At 42.4% G+C, this 23441-nt stretch overlaps 1 protein-coding gene across 1 annotated transcript in view; it reads left to right on the forward strand.

Annotated features, from left to right (window-relative positions):
* Nucleotides 1–202: 202 nt before the first annotated feature.
* TIMD4 (T cell immunoglobulin and mucin domain containing 4) overlaps nucleotides 203–23441 on the forward strand; it is a gene marked incomplete at its 5' end in the record, with an annotated part of 34799 nt that continues 11560 nt past the window's right edge. Inside the window, 6 exon segments of the mRNA XM_080804806.1 lie at nucleotides 203–232; nucleotides 234–309; nucleotides 5322–5660; nucleotides 8028–8282; nucleotides 9914–9997; nucleotides 11109–11192. Coding sequence (XP_080660932.1) covers nucleotides 203–232; nucleotides 234–309; nucleotides 5322–5660; nucleotides 8028–8282; nucleotides 9914–9997; nucleotides 11109–11192 — 868 coding nt within the window.

A 23441-nucleotide genomic window follows, 5' to 3' on the forward strand; every position in this document is an offset into this window, starting at 1 on the left:
CAAAGGAATACACACACAACCTCACTATCTGTGCACACATTTGGCATACACTAGTGGCCAGGAGAAAAGTGCTCAGCACATTTTATCATACATCCCAGATTGAGGGAAGTCATTCAGGAGGGGGGAAAGGGAAGATTATGAAGCAGAAAGAGAAATGAAACTAAAATGTCCTGCCCTGTCAGCATTCACTGGAGTATAAGAAATGGGCTTTGGACAGACAGACAGACTCCTGGGGCCTGCCAACCATCAAAATGTCCAAAGGGCCTCTTATTCTCTGGCTGCTGATTGAGCTTGGGCGGCTTTCTCTGAGTAAGTGTTCTGAATCCTTCCATGCAGTAGTTTCTGGATAGCTTGGCATCCTGTGTTGGATTCTCATGGCTGATGAGGCCTCCATAGAGCAGAAGCCTGCTTCATTCCTCCTTCCCTCTAGGCTTCCTTCTTTGAGGGTCTCTCCCCTTTTTTGTTACACAGGATTTTTATCCTGCAACTGGTTTTAGAGTTTTAGGGTGGGATAAATTGTGTTCATATCAGAAAGGACGATTTAAGAAGAAACACAAAATAAAGGGTCAGATGAGATGGAAAAAAGAAATTTCTTCTGCAGGTATTATTAGCACAGTTGGAGTCTGGGGAATGTTCTACAAGAGCTCTTACTATAATTCTTATTTTTCCTCTTGATTTTTAGGAGTTATAGTTTGCTTTTTGTGTTATATTTTGCTGAGGATGAGGCTTCAAGGTAAGGTTTCTTTTCTGCCCATTGTTTCCAGGTTTTGGATGATGCAGATGTATACACTCAGTTTGGGCCAGCTTAGACTTCTGCATCCTGGCAGCATTGGGCAAAATGCTCTGCATTTTGTGTCTTGGTCACTAACCATTAACATTGGGAACCTTTCGAAAATTGCTGACTCTTCTATGTATGAAATGAGGGGCTTTGGTAAGACCAATTTGAACAATCCATGATTCTAGAACTAGGCAGTATCTAATGTCCCTAGCACTTTTTAAAGTTCATAGTTATTTGCACATGATCTTTCAAATATGCTGCATGAGAAAACATCCACATTCCAAGGAAAACAAATGTATTCTCTCTACCCTTTGAACCTTTGTCATGCTGATTTTTGTCTGACTTTCTTTCCTCTGAAACTACATGCATTCTCAGGTCTCCACCCAAGTGAGGCTTTTCTTGAGCACCCAGAGCCTCTGGAGAGGTTTAGATGTTTCTGCTCCGAATTCTTATCTCCCATGGAATCATTCATTAGAAAATTTATCACCCTGACGTAACTGATCATTTAATTGTCTCCCTCCTTGGGTACTCTGTAGGAGTTCACCGAAAGAAGGCAGTCCCTGTCACTTTATCAGTGTCTTCACTCGTCTTTATCTTGTCCTGAGTAAGTTGAGGTGTGGAGGTTTCATTATGTTGAAGGTTGCTGGAGTCTAGGTCCACATTTCCTGCTACAGGCCGGACGCTGATTGTGTGGGCTTCTCCAACCTTACATGTAGGAAGCTGTACCTGGAGAATGGTCTGTTGCTTGTTTTTCATTTGTGCCTTTTCCGAAATGACTAGTTTAGAAGAGAGTGACTGCTCAGAATCACAAAGAATCGGTCAGGGCTGGAGATGCTCTTGAAAGATGCAGAATGAGGGGCAGCCTGGGTGTCTCACTAGGTTGTGTCTGCCTTCGGCTCAGGTCATGATCCCAGAGTCATGGGATCTAGCCTCATGTCAGGAGGATCCTGCTTGTCTCTTTCCCTCTGCCCCTCCTCCCCTGCCTCTGTTGTGCTCTTTTGCTCTTTCAAATAAATAGTAAATAAAATCCTAAAAAAGAAAAGAAAAGAAAAGAAAAAGATGTGGAATGAAACCCTTTATTCTCTAAATGGTGAAGCTGAAACCCAGGTTGGTAAAGGAACTTTTCTGAGGTCACCAGCTGGAGAACGAAACCAGCTGACACCAGAACCTTCATTGCACCTACCATTTCTGAAGAGGGGAATTGATTTGATGCCAGTGATTCCTCTACTCCAAGATACTTTTATAATGGCAAGGAACAGGTTCCCATCCTATTTATAAATTCTGAAATGCTTGGTTACTTGTACCAATACTTTGTTACTTTCATGTGTCATTTGATACTTCATGGCATGTGAAACTCTGAACTATTTCTGAAGCAAGTATTATATATCCCCTTTGTCTTTTGATGATAATGAGGTCAGGATTGTTGTGGATTTCCTCCAAGAACACAAAAGCACTGGCAGAATGAGGTTTACAATGTAAGCCTAATGAGTGTTTTTCTGCCACACCAAATTGCCTGCTTCCTTTTTTTAATATTAATTTTTAATCAGATCGGTGATATAGAAACACTCTTGGTGAAAAAATAGTAGCCATTATAAAGCTAAAGTCCCTTTGACCACTACTTCCAGCCCCAGTTCCTTTTCTCTGATCACAGAGGTGACTGGTACACTGAGTTAGGTGTATATTTCACCAGACATTTTTCTATGCATTTACCTTCATCCATCCGTGCCCACCAAAGAAAAAAAAAAAAAAAGCAAATTGTCTTATTTATGTTAACAGATGCTTTTATATTTTATGTATTGTTATGAATTTGTCCTTTTCATATATTAATAAGGAGTTTTCATGTCAACTGATACAGATCTCTCTACTTTTACTAACCTTGGAATGGTTACAGGGAATGAATGATTCATTCATGATTCCTTGGAATGCATATGCCATAGTTTTGCCATTCCCCATGCACGCATTGTTCATTTCACTCATATATACATGAAAGCTGCAGCAAACATTTGCAAATAGGTTTCTTTGCGAATGTGTGTTTTTCTAGTGTGCATAACAAAACATAAAATTGCTAAGGCTTAGCTGGGATATATGCATGTTTGGTATTAATGGAAACTGCCAGATTGCCCCATAGTGTGGCTCTATCAATTAACTTCCCATTTTATTCCAGTATACTCCAGTAGTCTAAATCATTTCCTAGGTCCCTGTCTGGCCAACCTTAATATCAATGACATTCTAAATTTTTGCCAGTTTCACAGGTGAAATTTACTGGCTGCTCACATTTCCTCATCTATGCCTGTTTTGTCTGCTGTATCTGGTCTTTTCTTACTGAGTAATATGATGCCTCCTTCCATACTATGATACTAGGAAAATAAACTGTCCAATTTCCAGCAGAAATAAGTCCTGCACATATTTGTTATTAATTTTCCAAATATAAGAATAAGCTTGGGGCGCCTGGGTGGCTCAGTGGTTTAAGCCTCTGCCTTCGGCTCGGGTCATGATCCCAGCGTCCTGGGATCGAGCCCCGCATCGGGCTCTCTGCTCAGCGGGGAGCCTGCTTCCTCCTCTCTCTCTGCCTGCCTCTCTGCCTACTTGTGATCTGTCTGTCAAATAAGTAAATAAAAAAATCTTAAAAAAAAAAAAAAGAATAAGCTCACATTGTAGGAGTTACTAGTTTTAGGAGCATATGTTCTGTGTTGTTAATATAGTTCAAAGTGATGACAATGAATTTCATATTTATTTATTTTTCCTTGTTTTGTGGTGGGCTGAAGGGACTGCCAGAGCATTTACAAACATTGAAACATTTCTACTAGGATGAAAACATCTACTAGGATGAAATTGAAACATTTCCTTCAGGGAAGGCTCTAGGCTGGTCCGAATTTGGTGACTCTTAAAGTTTGTGCTCACCTTCTTCTAGAGAGGGATATGTGGACATTCCTGACACTTGAGTCAGAGAGGAACCTGGTAATGCTGGCCTTGTCTTATACAGCTTAGCCGTATAGGTCCACAAAGTTAGTGAATGGAGAGTCTCACAGGAAGTTACACTGGAGTAAATAAGCAGGATCTATAGACCCCAGCAGGTGCAGGATGAAGTCCTGATGATCTGGAGCTTCAGTCTGTCTTCAAGAGCATTTTTTGGGGGGTGAGGGTATTAGAATAATTGCTGATGCTCTCTTAAATTACTGGGCTTGATATTTGCAGCAGTGAAAATATTTAATAGATTCTCAGAGATGGGAGTAATCTTAGAAGAGCTTGTCTCTTGGTCATCAAACAGTGGGCGAGTAGCAAGCGACATCAGAATGACTTGGAGAGGGATGCCTGGGTGGCTCAGTGGGTTAAAGCCTCTGCCTTTGGCTCAGTTCATGATCCCAGGGTCCTGGGATCGAGCCCTGCATTCGGCTCTCTGCTCAGCGGGGAGCCTGCTTCCTCCTCTCTCTCTTTGCCTGTCTCTCCACCAACTGTAATCTCTGTCAAATAAATAAATAAAATCTTAAAAAAAAAAAAAAAAGAATGTATTTGGTTAGGTATATTTCCATGGCCTCAGAGGTTCTGATTCAGGGTTGGACAATAAAATTTACATTTTTAACAAGCTCCCCAGGTCATGCTGATGAGCAGCCAAAGCTGGCAAAGATGACTACTTCATCTTAGAAATAGTGATGCCTTCCATCTTACACAGCTTATCTGGTAAGACTAACCTTCCAGCATTTCTGTATGTCATAGCTGCCATTGTATCTAATTTCTATGGTCCTTTCCAGTTCTAACATTAAAAATGTTTTCAAACTCCACCTAACTTCATATTCTCTAACAACAAATAAATGGTCCAGAGCAATTAATTTCTGTATCCAGTACTGAAAGAAGAGAAGGAAAATAGAACGTAGTTTAAAAGCCTATGTTACTCCACAGCATTCTCTGGGTTGGAGGGTGGAGCGAGTCCCATTTGAGGCATTTGAGTCTGTAGCACATGCTCACTGCTTATTGAGAGACAGTGGGTAGAGTGTTGGTTTTGGATCTGCTCATATGAGTTAGTGGAATTGGATTAAAGTGATGGCCTTTTGATGGGAGAATTTTTTTGTTTATGGAATGGTACTCAAAATCATTTTTTTTTTGTTTATTGAATGGTATTTTTATTTATTTTATTTACTTTTTAAAAAGATTTTATTTATTTATTTGACAGAGAGAGAGAGGCAGAGGGAGACGGAGAAGCAGGTTCCCCTCTGAGCAGAGAGCCTGATGCGGGCTGGGATCATGACCTAACCAAAAGCAGATGCTTAACCAACTGAGCCACCCAGGTGCCCCAAGATCAGCCAAAACGTCTTGTTGTGGAGACAAGTCTGGATACTCACACGGGTCAACTGTCTCCAGTTAGGGTACAAAAGGGTGTGGAGTTAGGGACTCAGCAGCAGCTAAGGACATGTCAGAATTTAGGCTAAGAAGATATACACTACAACTCTTTTCATCATCCTGGAAGCAGCTATCTACACAAACACCATGTAGCATATTTGAGAGATTTTAGAACCATACAGCCTATTTTCCTCATCTTTCCTCACAGGTTCAGCTGCAGAAGAGACTGTGAGAGCGTATTTGGGTCAGACGGTGACTTTGCCCTGTATATACTCATCCTGGTCTCACAACAGGAACAGCATGTGCTGGGGCAAGGGCGAGTGTCCCAAATCCAAATGCAATGATGAGCTTCTCCACACCGATGGGAGGTGGGTGCTGTCCAGGAAGTCACCCAAATACGAACTTTACGGCATTATCTGGAGAGGCGATGTCTCCTTGACCATCCTCAACACCAACGAAGATGACAGCAGTGTGTACTGCTGCCGCATAGAGGTCCCTGGTTGGTTCAATGACGTGAAGAAGAACATTCGCCTGCAGTTGATGAGAGGTACGTGCACGAAGGGGCTTGTATCTGCAGAAGGAGATGCCAACAGCGGATGAGGAATGGATTCAGTGGGTGCTGTTGGGCAGGCTGTAGGTACTTAAGCACGAGTGGGCAGATGAAATCTAAGATGTGTCTCTATGGCTAGAGGAGCCACAGTAGGGAGCAAATGGCCGTGGGGGCCAAGAAGACCTCAGAAATGAGTGAGTGGAGGGTACATGGAGAAGACTACCAGTGAATTTCAGGATCAATGTGCAGAGGGCATCTGCTTCTTACCTAGGAGGTTGTCACTTTGCAGAAATTTGTGTGCAGTGTTTTCAGATCTCCCAATTTTTATGTGCATGGCATTGATTTTTGCATGTTGCCTAAGATTAAAAAAAGAACTACCATGTAAACTAAATAAAATGTGTCCATGGGTCAACTTCAGCCCATCAGCCAATAGTTTGTGACTTCCAGCAGAGGGGAAAGGGCATGAGATTTGGAGACCATCATAACAGTTTTCAGGTTGCCTTTCCTTCTGTTAATATTAGTTGCTTTTGAAGAAACTGGAATATGGTGGAACTCTTAAAGATTTGAGATGCATGGAAAGCAGCCTAAGGTTGAGTTATGCTAACAGTAATCAGCTTTCCTGCTTGTTTGGAATGGAGCCTTTCAGAGTAAGCTCTGTGTTCAACCTGCATCAAAGATGGAAGATTCTCGTGCTCTGTTCCTAACTGTGTGGGCATCTTGGGAGGCAGGGTCATATGCTTATAGCCAGACACTTAACAGGATTCTCAGGGGACTTCAATGCACTCTAGAATTTGAGAACAACTTATATGGATGCTTCTCCTTAGAGAACATTCATACACATTAGTATATTTTTCTCTGAAAGTGACTTTGTGATCAAGAAGGTATTTTTTCTGATTTATTGAAGTTAAATGATGCTAATCCAAGCATTCTCTTTTCAAGCCTGGTATAACCAGCTATTATTTTATAAAATACTTGTTGAACTCAATATCCATGGGTCATTTCTAAGCTCACTGGAATCTGTTAGAGTTAATTGAAATTTGTCATATTTAAGAGAGGGTAGCACATATAGAATAATTGTGGCTGATGAGCCCAAATTCAAATATTAGGGGTCAGTGGTGTTGGCATAAGTTTACCTATAATATCTGAAAGAGACTATATTCTCAACCCATGTTGCATACTTTGGGCTCACTTTTTTTTAGATTTTAATTTTATCTTATTATGGAAAGAATACCTAAGATGAGTTCTACTCGGCAAATTTTCAAGTGTATAATATATTATTGTTAATTACAGGTACTATTTTGTACAGCACAACTCTAGAGCTTCTTCATCTTATTTGACTGGGATTTTATGTTTGGTTTCACTTTTTTTTTTTTAAAGATTTTATTTATTTATTTGACAGACAGAGATCACAAGTAGGCAGAGAGGCAGGCAGAGAGAGAGGAGGAAGCAGGCTCCCTGGTGAGCAGAGAGCCCAATGCGGGGCTCAATCCCAAGACCCTGAGATCATGACCTGAGTTGAAGGCAGAGGCTTTAACCCACTGAGCCACCCAGGCACCCCTGTTTGGGCTCACTTTTGATGCAATTGTTCATTTGCTCACCGATGCAATGTTTTTGGAACACCTACTATGTGCCCAACACTGGGGTAGGTATTAGATTTGTGGCAGAGAACAAAGTAAACACCAGATTTCCCCTCATGGAGCTTGCAGTCAAGTGGGAGAAGAAGGTGTTAAACCATAATCGTCAGATAAAATGTGCAGTTAGGAATGCAATAAATGCTGTGAAGGCAAAGTATGGCATTGCAAAACCAAGAAACCTAATCACAATGGCAGAATATGGGTGACCTCCTTGCAGCAGTGTCCTTTTAGCTGCTACAAGAGGGTTCAGTAGGAGTCAGCCTAATAAAGGGAGAGGCTAGGGAGCAACAGGTACAAAGTCCCTCCAAGGTGAGGTCACTGTTCAGAGAGATGAGGAAAGGTCAGCTGGCTGGGGAAAAGTGAGAGTAGAGTGGAGACATGAGATTGTAAAGAAAGAGCAGGATCAGGTGGAGTTTTTTGGGTCAAGTTTGGGGATTGGGTCCTTTATCTCAGGGGCATGGAGGACCCAGTAAAAAGTTTCAGACAGGGAACTGACATAATTATTTGTCATATAAAAAGATTATTTTAACCAATCTGTGAAGAGCAGATTGGAAAGGCCAAGAGTAGAGGTAAGAAACCCAACTTTCATGGGCAGTACGGTGGTTCAGCTCAGGGGACCAGGTAAGGGCAGCAGAAATGAAGAGAAATAGACACATCCCACATATATTTCTATGGTTTCCCTTCTCCTCTGTCTCTGATTGGTACCAGACGTATCTTCTACTGGTTACAGCCCCAGCAACCAGGCGCTCCACAACACGTCTCCCAACCACCACCACTGCTCTGACAACCACCACAGCTGTGCTTCCAACAACAGCTGTGATTACACCTGAGCTCACAACCAGAACACCACTTCAGACAAGAACCACCACCGCCCTCACAACAGTGGCAACGACATGCCCTCCAGCCACATCAGGATTTCTTTCTAAAGCCACCACAGTTCTTCCAGCCACTGAGCTTTCCACGGAGGGGCCCATCCTCACTGCAGGTATGTGGTACATTTGGCCATGCTTTCCCTTCTGCTGGTCACATGTATCTTGGACCCTTGAAACAGGGCTCTTTTTACTGAATGGGGCAGTCCAGAGACTTGCACTTGGATGTGTGTGTGTGTGTGTGTGTGTGTGTGTGTACTGGTTTGCTAGGTCTGTCATAACGAATACTGCACACTGGGAGACTTAAGCAACAGAAATTTATTTTCTCACAGTCTGGATGCTAGAAGTCTGAGATAAAGGTCTCAGTAGGATTGATTTCTTCTGGGGCCTCTTTCCTAGGCTTAAGATGGTCACCTTCTTCCTGTGTTTTCACATGGTCTTCCCTCTGTGAGTGTGTGGCGTAAAGTTATCTTCTTATAAGGACGCCACTCATATCGAATTAGGGCCCTTCCATATAACCTCATTGTACCTTAGTTACCTCTTTCTCCAAATATGGCCACGTCCTCAGGTTTTGGGGGTTAGAATTTCAACATATGAATTTTGGGGAATATAATTCAGCTTATAGCAGTGTGTGTGTGCGTGTGTTTGTGTGTGTGGGTGTCAGCGAGGATGTGGTTTCACTACCTGTTCCTTTTCTTTGTTTTATAGTTTCCTTTTTTCACCCTATTTCCCCCCCCCCCGCCTTTTTTTTGAAAGTCAGTTTTTTTGTTGTTTTTTGTTTTGTCTTGTTTTTTTGGTTCTCTAGTTGACCTTCCAGGAATCTCAGAGATATTTACTGAAGAACCAGGAAATGTCACCCAGGGTCAGAATCTGGTTTCAGTCTGCCAGGGGCTAAGTCTCTGCCTGGGCAGTAGAGACTGAGGAAATGTCTCCAGATGCCTTAAAATACCCCTTGATGATGAACAAGTTCTATGCTTGCTTCTTTCTTTCTTTCTTTCTTTATTTGACAGAAAGAGACACAGTGAGAGGGAACACAAGCAGGGCAAGTGGGAGAGGGAGAAGCAGGCTTCCCACTGATTAGGGAGCCCGATTTAGGGCTCGATCCCAGGACCCCAGGATCATGACCAGAGCCGAAGGCAGAACGTTAACAACTGAGCCACCCAGGTGCCCCAACTTCCCTTATTTTTTTTCCTTCCTTTTTTCTTCCCTCCCTCCCTTCTGTTCTGTTCCTTTCTTTCCCCCTCTTCCTCCACCCAATCCTTTTTGAGCCTGCATCTTGGGCCCTTGTTGAGTTACTAGCTCCATTACTTACAGGGCTTATCCAAGGTCCCACCATGTTTCAATCTCTGATTCCGATGTAAGAATATTAGAAAACCATTAAGAGATAGTGTGGAGGCTTTCTTAGGTGTCCCAGCTGCCTCAGTAAGGCCTAAATAGTTTAAATAGCTTGACAACATTGAATTTACGAATCCTTGTATATTCTGAGTAGTCATCTAAAGTCCATGAACCATAAGCCAGTCAATTTTTGTCTGTGTTTTTTATTCTTTTGGCCTTTAAAATAATCATCTTAAAATATAATATTTGTAGTTTTCTCCCCTTGATCCTAAAAATTACTTGGAATCCTTGAAGAAAACCTGAAATACATAAAAAAGCACACAGGAAAACTATAAAAATAGGCCCGAATCCCAGCACTCGGCACAAACACTTATTTTTTGCTCCCTTTTACTGAACTTTTTTTCTCTTCCAGAGTCAGAAACTTTCTTTCTCTCCAGAGACCCTGAGAGAAACACTGAGGTGACTTCTGGAAGCACTGCCTTGCTGACATCCAAAGGTACGTGGACAATTTCTTTTTCTTTTCCTCATTTCTTACACTGAGGAGAGTAAAGTATTGTTGAATCAGATGATTAGGGTTGACTTTTGGGTCCTGTGTGCCATGAACCCCACCTAGGACAAACTGGACAATATTTGTGGCTCATTCACTCTTGTGGCTTTGAGAGAAAGGGGGCCAGGGAGAGAGAGAGAAAGAGAGGGAGAGAGATTGGGACTGACCTTGATTTGTTTTTGAGCAATTCTTCATGGTAGCACTCTCTGGAAGATTTGCCTTTCCGGTTTAGGCGAGGTAGTGCTTAGCTGTCTCATCCTAATTCCAAGCACAAGGATCTCTGTAGATCCCTTTGAGGGATATCCTCACTTGTCTCACTGGCTTTCTGTAGTAGAGGGAGAATTCTTTCATACATGGGACCTTTCATCCATCCCTCAAGCCTTCTTTAGGTATTTACTAGGGCCCAAGGGCAGAGACTACCCTAAAGATAAGGCATGATTCACATCCATGGGGCTGCCAGAGAGAACTGCCCAGCCTTGGCTCCCTCTTCTACTCCTTTTTGCCAGGGGTCTCTGGCCTCGGTTCCTTCCCAGGTGAGTTGGAGAGCTGTATAACTTCATGCATATAATGGCTACGGCTGAGTGCCTCAAGTGGAAGATATTACTTATGGGGTTATAATAAAGTAGAAGGAAGCAGACATCTATGGAGTATAAAAAAAATCAATCAATTCTTACGTTAGTACAGTAGTATGGGCGGTAGTATGATGGGGGGTCCTGTGTGTGCTCTGGAGTCACAGTGCCTGGGCATAAGTCCTGCTTCTTATCTGTTGTGTGACTCTGGGAAAGTTATTTTTTCTCTCTGGGCCTTGGCTTCCACATTGGTAAAATGGGACTAATAACAACACCCATCCTTGTCTCTTTCTGAGGGTTAAATGAGAGGATGCATGGAGATCACTTAGAACACTGTCTGACATGTACTACATGCTCAGTAAACATTGGCTTTCTTTTATTTTTTATGACAGAAGTTAGTTTAGGGGACAGTGACGCACCAAAAATAAAAAAGGAGAGGTATTTACTAAGTTTGTTTTCTCTTTTCCTTTTTTTTTTTTTTTTTTCTTCAGAGTCTGAAGCCTGGTTTCTCCAGTCAACATCCCAGACCTCCATGTGGGAAATGAGTGACCCAGTGACTTTTCCTCAGACAGGAGGTAAGGGGCCGTGCTCCTGCTTGGTTTTGTCTTTGGCCGTGGGAACAATCTGATCTGTCATCTGTCTGCTTTTCTTGGGATTCAGCTCTTTTGGTTCCATTGTGGTCACACCCTCTGTCTTCCCACAGGCTAGGATGAAAGTGAAATGTGCTAACATCTTCCGAGCTGGCTTCTTCCCTCCTCTGCCTCATTTCTGAAACCCCTCTGCTGGGATTCCCCTTCTTCCTTAGCTGCTTCTGTCTTGAAGGTAGAAGTGCCAGAAAATCATTCATTCATTTAAAAAAATATATTAGTAATTTGTGGTAGATTGCCCAAATACTGCACTAATGTATTTTTGTTAGGGAGACATAAAAAGAGTAGAAAACAATTCTCTTTGGCTCCCTGTCTTGAATCCCAGTCCTTCCTCTGAGATAATCATTGCTATTAGTTGAAAATGAGCATTCTTCAGATCTTTTTCTATTTGCTTATGTGTGTGTATAGATATAGAAAAAGTTCAGCTTCGTTTTGTGTGTGGATTTTTAAAAAAATTCTGTCCCAGTGTACGCAGCCTTCTGCATTTTGTTTTATTCATTTGATGTTATATGTTGGACCAGTTTCTTCTCCAATCCATGTAGATTTGCTTCATTGTGTTAAATTGCTGTATGGTATTTTATACTATGGACACTTAGAGTATCATTGCCCACTAAGGGACATTGAGGTTGTTCAAATAGCTCATTACCATAAGTAGTTTGCAGGGGTCATCCTTGTATGTGAGAGTTGCCTTAAGTGTCTATGCCGGTGTTTCTCTCACTAGTGGGGTGACCAGAAGGAGAAATGTTAGGATGAAAGAAATGTCCACTTTCAAATTCAATAGCCATTGCAAAATTGTCTTCTGGAAAGGCCTTGCCAATTTATTTTCCCATCCAGAGAGTGTCTGCCCTCCTACATCCTTCCTACACTTGATATGACCATTTGTTTAATTTTTTTTTAATCTCCCAAGGAAAAAATGTCATCTTATGCTTTTGCTGTTCTGATTAACAGAGAGTTTGAGCATCTTTCTATATGTTTACTAGCCAGAAAATGGTAGTTCTTTAGCTCTGTGAAGGAGGCAATGGGACATCACTCGCAAAGGCTCAGAAGACACAATCGGAGGGGACAGATAAGAGTGAGTGGAGGGGGGATACGTTTTGAAGGAAGACTATAAGTCAAGATGAAATGCAAGGCTGATCTCATGTTGAAAAGCTTTGGCATGTGCTACCTTGTCCAGCAGCAAGACAGAAAATCTGGACTAGTTGTTGTGAATTGAAGGGAAGCTAGATGCCCAAGTTCCAAACCTTCTTTGTCCATGGCATGGGGTAAAGGTGGGGGGCTATTTTCTGGCAGAAGGGAAGGTAGCAAGTAGAAAAATCATGGAGGGTAGGCAAGGACTTTTCAAAATGTTTTCATTCATTCCATTTAAACTCAGACTATCTTACACTGAATTGCAAGGGAACAAGAGGTCATCTTGATGTTTTACCCTCTTCTATAATATCCCTGGTGATTTCATTTCTCTCTTCCTTGATAAATCCCGGAGGAAAGAGAACACTCACCTACTCTGCTGAAGAGGAGCTTTTTATAAGAAGGTCTATCTCTGTGTTACCTTTAGTTGTTATGGAAGAAACCAGGACTTATTGAACGCATGTTACATGCTGGTGTGGAGCCAAGCTCTTCTCATGGGTCACTTCATTCAATTCCTTTTTAGCTGATGCTTATATCCCTATTTTGTGCAACTTTCCCAAGCCACATTGCTCTCAGGTGCAGATGCAGGAAGTCTAGCTCTGAGTCCGTGCATATACATACATATATATATATGTATGAATATACACACACACACACATATATATATTTATTTATTTATTTATTTTTGCCTCACCTTCCATTTTGAAATAAAAGGTTATGTTCATTTCCTTTACCCTCCTCTCTTCCCATTGATTTTTGTCACGAAAACTTTGTAATCATCATTGCACTTTCCACCTGCTGAGGACTCAATTATGTATCAGGTGCTGTAGGTCGGGTGTTTTGTGTGCATTTTCTGGTTTAAATCTCACAGTGGCCTTCTGATCGGGTACAGAGAATATCCCCCTTTTACAGACAAAGAAATGGAGGGTCAGAGATGTTATTAAAGAAGCTGCCATCCACTGAAGTCTCTGTTTTAACACCGTGTGTGTTAAGCGCATTACTTCATTTGACTTTTCACAAAATCCTAGGAGATGGGTACCATTGTCACCTCCGTTTCAGAGCCCGTGACGGTTATTAACTTAACTGGTGAATGACAGCCTCAGTGTAACCTGTGTCTGTTCAACTGTGATGCCACTCTGATACCATGCTGAGTGGCTTCCCGCTCCACCACGCCCCACCCAGACCCAGTACCCTCCGCTGGAGCCACTTACAGAATAATTCAGAATGAATCCTACTTCTTCATCCCCATGAAAATGGTTTCAACTCATTTCGGAGCCCACATGTTTCTGTGGGTTTTTTCCCTTTGCTAAATATCCCTGACTCCCTCCTCATTTCTTCATGTAATTTTGGATGGCAAGCCTTCCATAAATGCGGGCTGGTTTAAATCCTTTAAGAAGATCTGGTCAAAATTATTATTCCCTAAAATTAGCATTACTCAGAGTGACAATTCTTCATCCTCACTCCATGGCTCCCTAGAATGGAGTTCAGAGATGTGGAGTGACTTGCCCACGATCACACAGCTGGGAGAGGGAGAGTTGGGAATCACACCTAGACCTCAGGGATTTTAAACTATGTCCATGGGCTCCTGGGTGGAGTGTCTATGGATGGGCTAAAGGGTATGAACCCCGTGAAATTATATTTATCATTCTGTGTGTATATGTGCACACACATTTTTTTTCAGAGGGAAAGTCTAGGACATTTCTTGAGATTCTCCAGGAATGGTGCAAAACTCCAGATGGTTCAGAACCATAATTCAAACACAAACAACAACAATAAAAACACTCATAGGTGTCTCCCCTCAGCTAAAGAGAGTCTGTTCGAGGAATACAAGCTCTGACCCCTCCAGGTGCTTAGGAACTCAAGTCATTCTGTCCAGCCTGAGGGTTAATTTCATTGCTTTTCTTGGCAGCAGGAATGTGTGAAATGGTCCCAGATTGTTCCGTTAGGATCTAGTCTCTAACTAGGGAAGGACCATGAAGATGTCATCAATTAGCCTGGGATCAAGTCTTCCGTTGACTATGCCTCAGGTCCTTCTACTGCCTCAGTAACATCTCTGATCTTTTCTTCCTAGTCTTTCCCCCTCACTGTCAACCAGGTAGCATTGAGTGGGAACTGAGAGCTCACCACAGGGTCTCAAGTCTCAGGCTTCTATCTCAGCTCTGCCATTTTGTGTGTGTATGGAGGCACTCTTTGGGGGTTTTGTTTTGTTTGTTTGTTTGTTTGTTTTTTCAGAACCTCAGGTGAATTACTTATTTTATCCTTTCCTAAATTTCAGTTTCCTCAAAATGTATAGTGAAGATAATAGGAATGCTTAGTTCATAGGAATGTTCAGTGAAGAAATGCATGAGACAGACTAGTGGCTAGTAAATGATAGTCATCCTGCCAGACACCTATTTCCTCTTTTCTTTCCACCTCTTCTGCTTTTCCTACTCACACACCTTCATCTGTAGGCCACTCCAGCAGGTGACAAGAGGCCGCTGCTACCAGCTCCCAGCTGGCTTGCTCTTCCTTATAAGTACACAGACACTTTTTGGTTTAAGGATTTTTTTTTTTTTTTAAACTGCTAACCATACCAGGGAAACAGCCAATGAGTGACAAAATTACAAACCTGGGGAAGTTAGAAAAGCTTTTAAAATATCACAGTAGTCATTCTCTACTCACGGATGGAGGAAATCTGAGATTTTGAAAGCTCTTCACTGAGTCCCTTTACATGGGCCCTCAGATTTCCCAATTATTGGTTTCATTCTGGACACTGTTCATCTTCTGCCCCTTGGCTTTTGTCCCTCTCACATTGTTCAGTCTAGGGAGGCTCCACTCTATAATGTAGGCTTGGAAACCGAGTCATGCTGGAAAAAGAGCTGTAGTTGAGTGTGTCATAGGAGAGCTTCCAGATTCATGTTATACCTTTTATAAGACAACTCCAGGGATGTATCTCCTGCTTCAGTGCCCCCTCCACTTTTCAGGCATTTGTTGCAGACATCATTAGAAGAGGCCCCACCCAGGCTGGCAAATCCTCACATCCACTCTAAGGCTGCCTAGAAATGATGCTCAGAGATGTGGAATGACTTGCCCAAGATCACACAGCTAGATAGGAGAAGAGCTGAGACTCACACCCAGGTTTCAGGATTTTAAACTTGTGTTCATGAACTCCTGGGGAGGGGTGTTTTCTGTGGAAAACCGGAAAACTGAGAAGATGGGAAAATAAGATCTAGGAAAGGCTCGTAAGTGGAGAGGCCTTGCAGGGACCTGGGAAGAGAGATGAGACCAGAGGCCAGTTCTCCTGATTCCATGTATAGCTGGCCTTCGTTTGAGGACTAGCAGCCACTGTCTCTCAATGGAGCTTCCCCAAGGGGAGATTTCATTTTTGCTCCTAAAGTATTAGGATTCACTTTTTCTCAGCCCCTAGATGGAGCATTATACCCATCACCAGCATGAAGTCAAAGCTGCAGAAAAGTTTCAAATTTAAGGCACCTATATATGCATGAGGACTTTGCTATCAATCCAATAAAATTAGAAAATAAAAGAACATGCTTTTTTTTAAAGATTTTATTTATTTATTTGACAGAGAAAGGGACAGAGAGATAGGGGATGCAAGCAGGGGGAGTGGGAGAGGGAGAAGTAGGCTTCCCACTGAGCAAGGAGCCTGATGTGGAGCTTGATCCCAGGACCCCGGGATCGGGACCTGAGCTGAAGGCAGACGCTTAACAACTGACCCACCCAGGCACCCCATGAACATGCTTTGATAATAATATTTTCCCTCTCTTAAGAGTTTTATAGTAATTTTTTTTTATGGTCCCAGGGTAGGAGGGTGAGAGAATGGGGAGGCAATGCTTTTAGAAAGATCTGTTCTATTACTGTACCTTTCCATTTTACAAAGTCATCCCAAGCTTCACGCTCCAGGGCAAACTGACCTTTCCATGGAGTCAAAGGGTTCTCAGAGGACAAAGTGGTTGGACGTGAGATTTTCTGTCTTTGTCTTGGCATTTGGTTTGGATACATGGAAATAGGTAACATGATTTTTGGTAAAAGCCTTTCAAATCTGTCATTAATTAAACATGGCTGACTGAGCAGCCTCTCTATACATGGCACAGGAATAAAAAAGTTGTGACATCTGCTCCACAGGGGTCACACTTTAGTGGGAGGGACACGCTGTGCCTAGCAAACAATCACCCAGTGGGTTTTGTTTTGGGATAGAAGTATGGAAAGTTTTTCTTCCTGGATGAGAGCATTTCTTTGTGCAGGGAAGGGTGAACAGGCAGGTAGAATGGCACGAGCAAAGAGATGGGGACTTGTTAAGAGCAGGAAATCTTTGGAGATTGTCTAATAGTCTAGTTTAATCTAGTAGAGACAGGAAGCAAGGTATGGTCTAGGTTCTTAAAGGACTTGACTGATAGGCTGAAGAATTTAGGTTTTTATTCCAGGATGATAAGGAACGATTCATGTTTTCTGGGTAGGGAATGACATTTCCAATTCTGCTTTAGGAGACATTGCTCTGGTTAGAGTGTGGAAGGTATATGAGTGAGAGCAAGCCTAGGGGCAAGGAGACTACCCAGGAGTCTCCTGCAATAATTCAGGCCAGGGATGAGTGTCTAGACTAGAATGATGGCACCCATAGCTATGAGAGGCGACAGAGTCAGAGCCACTTCGGAGTTGAGATCGAGAGGTTTTGGTCACCGAAGTAAGAATGAAGGATGATGGATTCTCTGTACTTGGGAGATTAGATCGATGTGACAGGTTAACTAGTAAGGAACCCCAGGAGGAAGAGTGAAATCTGTTTGGGAGAGCTGGAGTTCAAAGAGCCCCTTGGAAATGTGGGGCTGGGCTGACTTACGGATGGGGTGGGGATGGGGGTCTTTGATGAAAGACCTCTGATCAAATAATAATTCCTATGATTCACATAATTGCTGAACAGGAACTTGCTACTTAACCAATACTTTAATACATATTATCTCATAAGGGACAGTTCAGGGCTGTAGATATAATTTGGGGAAACACTGATAGTAAATGATACTTACTGAGTGCTTATTATATACCAAGCCTGGGTATATTGTCTTATTGTGAGGCATTGTCTGGATCTGTGAGAAAAATTCTATTATTATGTCCATTATAAAGGAAAGTGACTCAAGTTTGGAGACATTAAGAAATTTGCCCGGGGGGAACCCGGGTGGCTCAGTCAGTTAAGTGTCCGACTCTTGATTTCCACTCAGGTCCTGATCTCAGGGTCCTGGAATCAAGCCCTGGTCAGGCTCCACACTCGCTCATTGGGGAGTCTGGTTCTCTCCCTTTCCCTCTGTCCCTCTTCTAACCCCCCAAATAAATAAAATAAGCTTCAAAAATTTTTTTTCCAGAGTTTGAACCTGGGTCTCTTGGCTCTTGAAACTGAGCTCTTAGGCATTTTATTATATTGTCTCATTAGCACGGGGTAATTGAAACTCCTGCGGAATCCCCTAAAGATACTGTGTGAGATGAAAAGGGAAATGAAGAGGCGGAAGCTTGTAAACTAACAACTACACCGGGCGAGGAGGCAGAGAGGGAGACAACAAAAGTAGGAAGGGATCCAGGAGAGCAGGAGTGCAGAGAGGGCTGGGCTGACAAAGGTAATGGAGGGAGTCACCCAATATTAGGAAATTCAGAATGCCAGTCAAATAGGATGAGCACTTAGGTGGCTGTGAACTGTGACAGGGGGACCGTTAGGAGAACAGCGTTAGCTCTATGGGTGGAGTTACTGAAGTCCAAGATATTAAAGAATAAGTCCAAACTGTTACAGAATGAATGTTAGGTGTTCTTTCAAGGGATTTGAGGATGAATAATTTAGAAAAGGGGAGAGTGAATAGAGCAAGGGTGGTCCTGGTGTAGGAGAAGGGGATCAGTCAAACACGAGGGAGGTAGGGTTTGGTCTAGAAATGGAGGGAAGAGAAAAGGGAATGAGGCTAGAATAAATGAAGGTGTGGAGCCATCTGATCTCATGTTGACTTCCCAGGGGAACAGGAGAACACTGAGGAACCAAGACCTTCAACTTTTTTGGTCATCCAGTCCATGTTTACTAGACTTGGCTATGGTCTGGAAACACAGGATACTTAGTAAAAGTATGGATTGCTCTAGTCTACCCAAGGCTTGCAGAATTAGGACCTCTGGGTGTGAGTCCAAGAAACTGTTTGCTTAACAAACTTCTTCAGGAGACTGTTTTGAAGCTAGCCCATCCCTGGCCCCAAGAAGGCATTTAGGATTTGCTGGTGTAGTGCACACTCCTTGTTCTGCATAGAAGGAAACTGAGGCAGAGAGGCATAAAAAAGTTCAAAGAGAAGTGGGAATGAGGCCCCAGGTAGGACTCTTTTCTGGCTCTCAAAGCAGAGCTCTTTCCCCTACACTGTGCTATTTTATTAAAGGCAAAATTGAACCATGTCAAAACTTGACATTTTTCTGGGTCCTCGGTTGGTCAAGGACACAAAGAAATTGTAGGGGGATTACCATTTTCAGTCCAAGTTCAGCAGAAGGAACAGAGGAAGGCAGGGGAATGAAGCAAAGCTCATTTTCACTCACAAATGCCGTTGTTAGGAGGAAAGAAATTGGATGCAGTTGATTTCAAAGTCAACATTTTTTTGCGAGGCATTAGCCGATTTGTTTTATCTCTCATGGCCACACTGTACACAGGCTCGAATCAGCGGGTCGGCCGGCAGTCTGGGGATAAAGGCAAAGGACAAAGAATGGATTCTCATGATTCTTCTCACAATAGTATTTCTATTCTACCAACTGTACAAATGATATTTTTTCATTAATAAAGTTGGGATTGAATCTGTGTAATTCTAACCTCTAACTGCTCACCTTCAGAAAGGTCAACCAAATAAGAACAAAGAGGGTTGCCAAGCTGTAAGAGAGGTATGGCCTTGGAAAGCAAATAGAGTGAAGTAGAAGGAAGGTGCCAGCCACTGAAACAGAACCTGGAGTCGGCCCTAAGATGGGTCCTCGTTGCTGGAAAACCAAGGGAGCTGGATGACACTCTGCAGACCATAATGTTCCTCTGACACAGAGCTAGGCACAGGAGAGATCTCTGGTCTCCCAGTGGGTAGGATAAATGGCACACCTCAGCAAGTTCTAGGAGGAGGTGAAGCATCTGTTCTCCCACTGTGATCAAGTCATTGGCTAAAGGTACTGATACCCATTGGCAAGAGTCCTAGCCCTGGCAGCCTGTTGAACCCTGGGATGCTCAGAAGCACAATGCGGGGGCGGGGGGTGCGCATCGGGTGGGGCGAGGGGGCAGACATGGAGCGTGGAAGCAGATATAACTGGGAAAAGTTTTCAATCAACAATAACCATGCCTCAGGTAACCCTGGCTGGTTATGATGCCACTGAGCAGAGCTTTACCATTTACTAGCAATTGTTACTAGCTATGCAGGCTTGGGTAAGATGTGGGACCTGAGTTTCAGGTTCCTCCTCTTGCAATAATTCTGTCCAAGTTTACTTACCTCAGCAGATTTATTTTTTAAAAATACTTTTAAAAAAGACTTCATTTATTTATTTGAGAGAGAGAAAGCATGAACAGGAGGAATAGCAGAGAGAGACGGAGAAGCAGGCTCCCCGCTGAGCAGAGAGCCCGATGCGGGGATCCATCCCAGGACCCTGAGATCATGACCTGAGCTGAACGCAGATGCTTAACCAACTGAGCCACCTGAGGGCTCCATCAGTAGATTATTTTGAAGTTCAAAAGTGATAATAAGTGTGAAAGTGTTTTGTGCACTTCGAGCTGCTTACCTGGTGCTCATCATCATCACCACCAATAATAATGGTTAGACTCTCCTTTCCAGAAACTGCACCCACCAAAGCAGCCAAAGATTAGATTCCAAATGGATCGCTACCACGTAGCAAGATCATTCACTCCAGTACTGATCTTTCCATAGCACGTGTGTGTGAGCGCTTGCCATGTTTTCCAAAGGCTCTAGAGCTCAGAGGATAAGAGCTTGGGCTCTGCAGGTAGATAACCCTGGCTCTGAGATTTGCTCTTTCCTCTCCTAGCTATGTGACTTGAGCAAGTCACCTGACATCTCTAGGCCATAGGATTCTCACGGTGCAGTGAGCACAATAATGGCATTTCCTGCAGAGCATTTTTTGAGATCAAACGTGGAAGTCCTTCTCATTGTACCTGGCATGCAGTATGGTTTAGTGCTTGGTATATGGTGTCTGTTTATTATTATTTTTCTTGTTGTTGTTAATACTTCTGAGGGTTCTTGGTCAAATGAGGACTTTGCGATCTCCCTCAATCAAGATTTATTGATCATCTGGGTGTAGGAAGAGCCATACAGACATTGCCCTTCAGAGACGATTTCGTGGGGGAAAGCTTAGGGATGGGGTCTCATCTATGCCTCAGTGAGACCCTCAGATATTGGCACGTGAGAGCAGAAGCCTGAGGTGACAGCTCTGGGTTCTCACAATGATGATGTTTTTGTTGGTGGGGAATCCTGAGAGGCAGTGGAATCTTGAGGCCAAGTTTGGAACTCCATAAGTCTTTTTTTTTTTTTTTTTTAAATCTATTCACTCAACAGAGAGAAAGAGATCACAAGGAGGCAGAGAGGCAGGCAGAGAAAGAGAGGAAAGCAGACTCCCTGCCGAGCAGAAAGCCCAATGTGGGGCTTGATCCCAGGACCCTGGGACCATGACCCAAGCCGAAGGCAGAGGCCCAACCCACTGAGCCACCCAGGGTCAGTGAGTCTTAAGTAATGGTGTTCTACAGTCCCAGGTTTCCTTCTGTTATCTCATCAGCATAAAACGTGAACTCATCTTACCGTTCCTCCTGCTTTAGGAACCACATTGAATGCCAAAACATTTTGGTCTCTGTTCCCTTCCGGATTTGGAAAAAAAAAAAAAAAAAGTCCTCACCCAATTTTGCCCCTGGTGCTAAAGAACATCTGACTCTTGGAGATAAATATTGATTTATTTAAGTACATAGTGCTCTTTTTGATCATTGCTCATATTAAAAACATTCAGTGGTCTCTGAAATTTAAGGGAAGTCTGTGAAGTCAAATGTGTGTTTCTATTTTCAAAAGACTTTTGGAAATTCCAGATCTGCGTGAGTGCTGCCAGGCACGTTCAGAAAATATGGGTTCTAGTCATTTCCTTTGTTACTCATTGGTGTGAAATCTTGAGTAAATGAAACTGTCTCTAGATTTTAATTTTTCTCTTGGTGATGATAAAAAAGAGGGGTATCAGAGGAGATAATGTCTAATTCTTTTCAAGTCTAAAACACTTTGACGGATTTGGGCATCTTTTTTCTTTCCTTCGGATTATTTAAGACCATAGCACCTGTCGTCCAGTGAGGGGCAGCATAAGCCAGGAAAGAACCACTGAAGACCTCAGGCTGTCACTTTTAAAAATCCTATGATTGTGTTAAGATTGTATCATTGAGTTGACTTATATCAGAACTAAATTTGTTTTAAAAGTAGAGATAGTTGAGTCCTTGTGTCTATGAATTTAATGGTGAGTCAAAATATGTAATATCAGTTTTAAATGTACCCACAGAGAAGATAGAGTGCTTTTATTTCCAGTTCATTTCTGGCATGAAGCCCACTGGTGAGAGAGTCTGTATTTTCAAACAGGATTTTAATATGCTCTTTATCTTTTCTCTCGGAGTGGCTATAAACTTGATTTTTTGAGTCATTCAGAGTTGGGTTCAAATTTCCTTTTATTATGTGTGTTACTTTAAAGTGAGTGATTTAAACTCTTTCAGCCTCAGTTTATACATCTGTAGAATGGATAGTATAAGCATTAAATGAGATCATTTACATGAAGTGCTTATCACTATGTCAGGCACACTGTAGTGCTCAATAAATTGATTTTGACAGGGAGTACCAAGTAATTTTGAAGGCAATTTCTGCCCAGTGGGATGGGAACAGCGGTGATATTCAAAATGGATTTTAAAAGCTTTTCTTATCTAAAAATTCAATGCCATTCCAGATCTGCCCAGAGCACATAGTTTTATTTCAGTGGGTGGGTTCGAGTCTCCTAACTTAGGCATAATCACCTTGAAGGGGAAGTCTCATCACCTTAGGGCCTGAAGGTCTGAAGGTTTTAAGATTAAAATCATGCTCTGATAACTACACCAGAAGTCAGCAAACTTTTCCTGTAAAGGTGAGACGTACCTGTTTTAGGCCTTACAAGCCATGCTGTTGGTCTCAACTACTCAGCTTGGCCCTTTTATGCAAAACCAGACTGAGGTAAAGTGAACAGATGGCTACTGCAGTGCTCCAATAAAACTTCATCGGTGGACGTGGAACTATGAATTGCCTGTAGTTTACATGTGTTAGGAGTTATTTGTATTTTGTTTTTTTCTCAACCACTAAAAAATATAGAAATGATTCTAAGCTCTCAGGCTGTACAAAAATCAGGCATCGGAGTGGATTTGACCTTCAGGCCGTAGTTTGCCAACCCTTGATCTACACCACCCAGACACAGGACACGTTCTTTAGAAATAGACTCAGTGTGAGTCTATTTCAACAGGGCTCATCCAGCACAGGCACTGAAAACTGCTTCCTACCCTACTGGATTATAAGTTCTTTAAAGGTAAAGTGAGTGTTTTTATGTTATTGTTTTCACATTTATCCTTAATTTTTTTATATTATAAAATAAGTACTTGCTCTTGTCAAAGAAAACAGTAAAACAGTAGAAAGTGAATTTCCTTGCATTCCAAACATTCTCCCCAACTCCTCACCCCAAATGACCAAGAAGAAGAAATAATTGCTCTAACAGTATGGGCTATATCCTTTCAGATCATTTTCTTTTTCTTTTTTAAAAAATATTTATTTTTAGAGAGAGAGAGAGAGAGAGCGAGGAAGAGGGAGAGAGAGAATCCGAAGCAGGCTCTAGGCATAGCTTGGAGTCCAACGTGAGGCTCAATTCCAGGACCCTGAGATCATGACCTGAGCTGAAACCAAGAGCCTGATGCTTAACCGACTGAGCCACCCAGGCACTCTGGATCATTTTCTTTTTCTAATGACATAGTAACATCTATCGTTATTTTTTACAAAAATTTTAAATTTTTTTACAAAATCATTTTGAAATTTG

The sequence above is a fragment of the Martes martes genome, assembly GCF_963455335.1.
Source record: "Martes martes genome assembly, chromosome: 5".
Taxonomy (NCBI): domain Eukaryota; kingdom Metazoa; phylum Chordata; class Mammalia; order Carnivora; family Mustelidae; genus Martes; species Martes martes.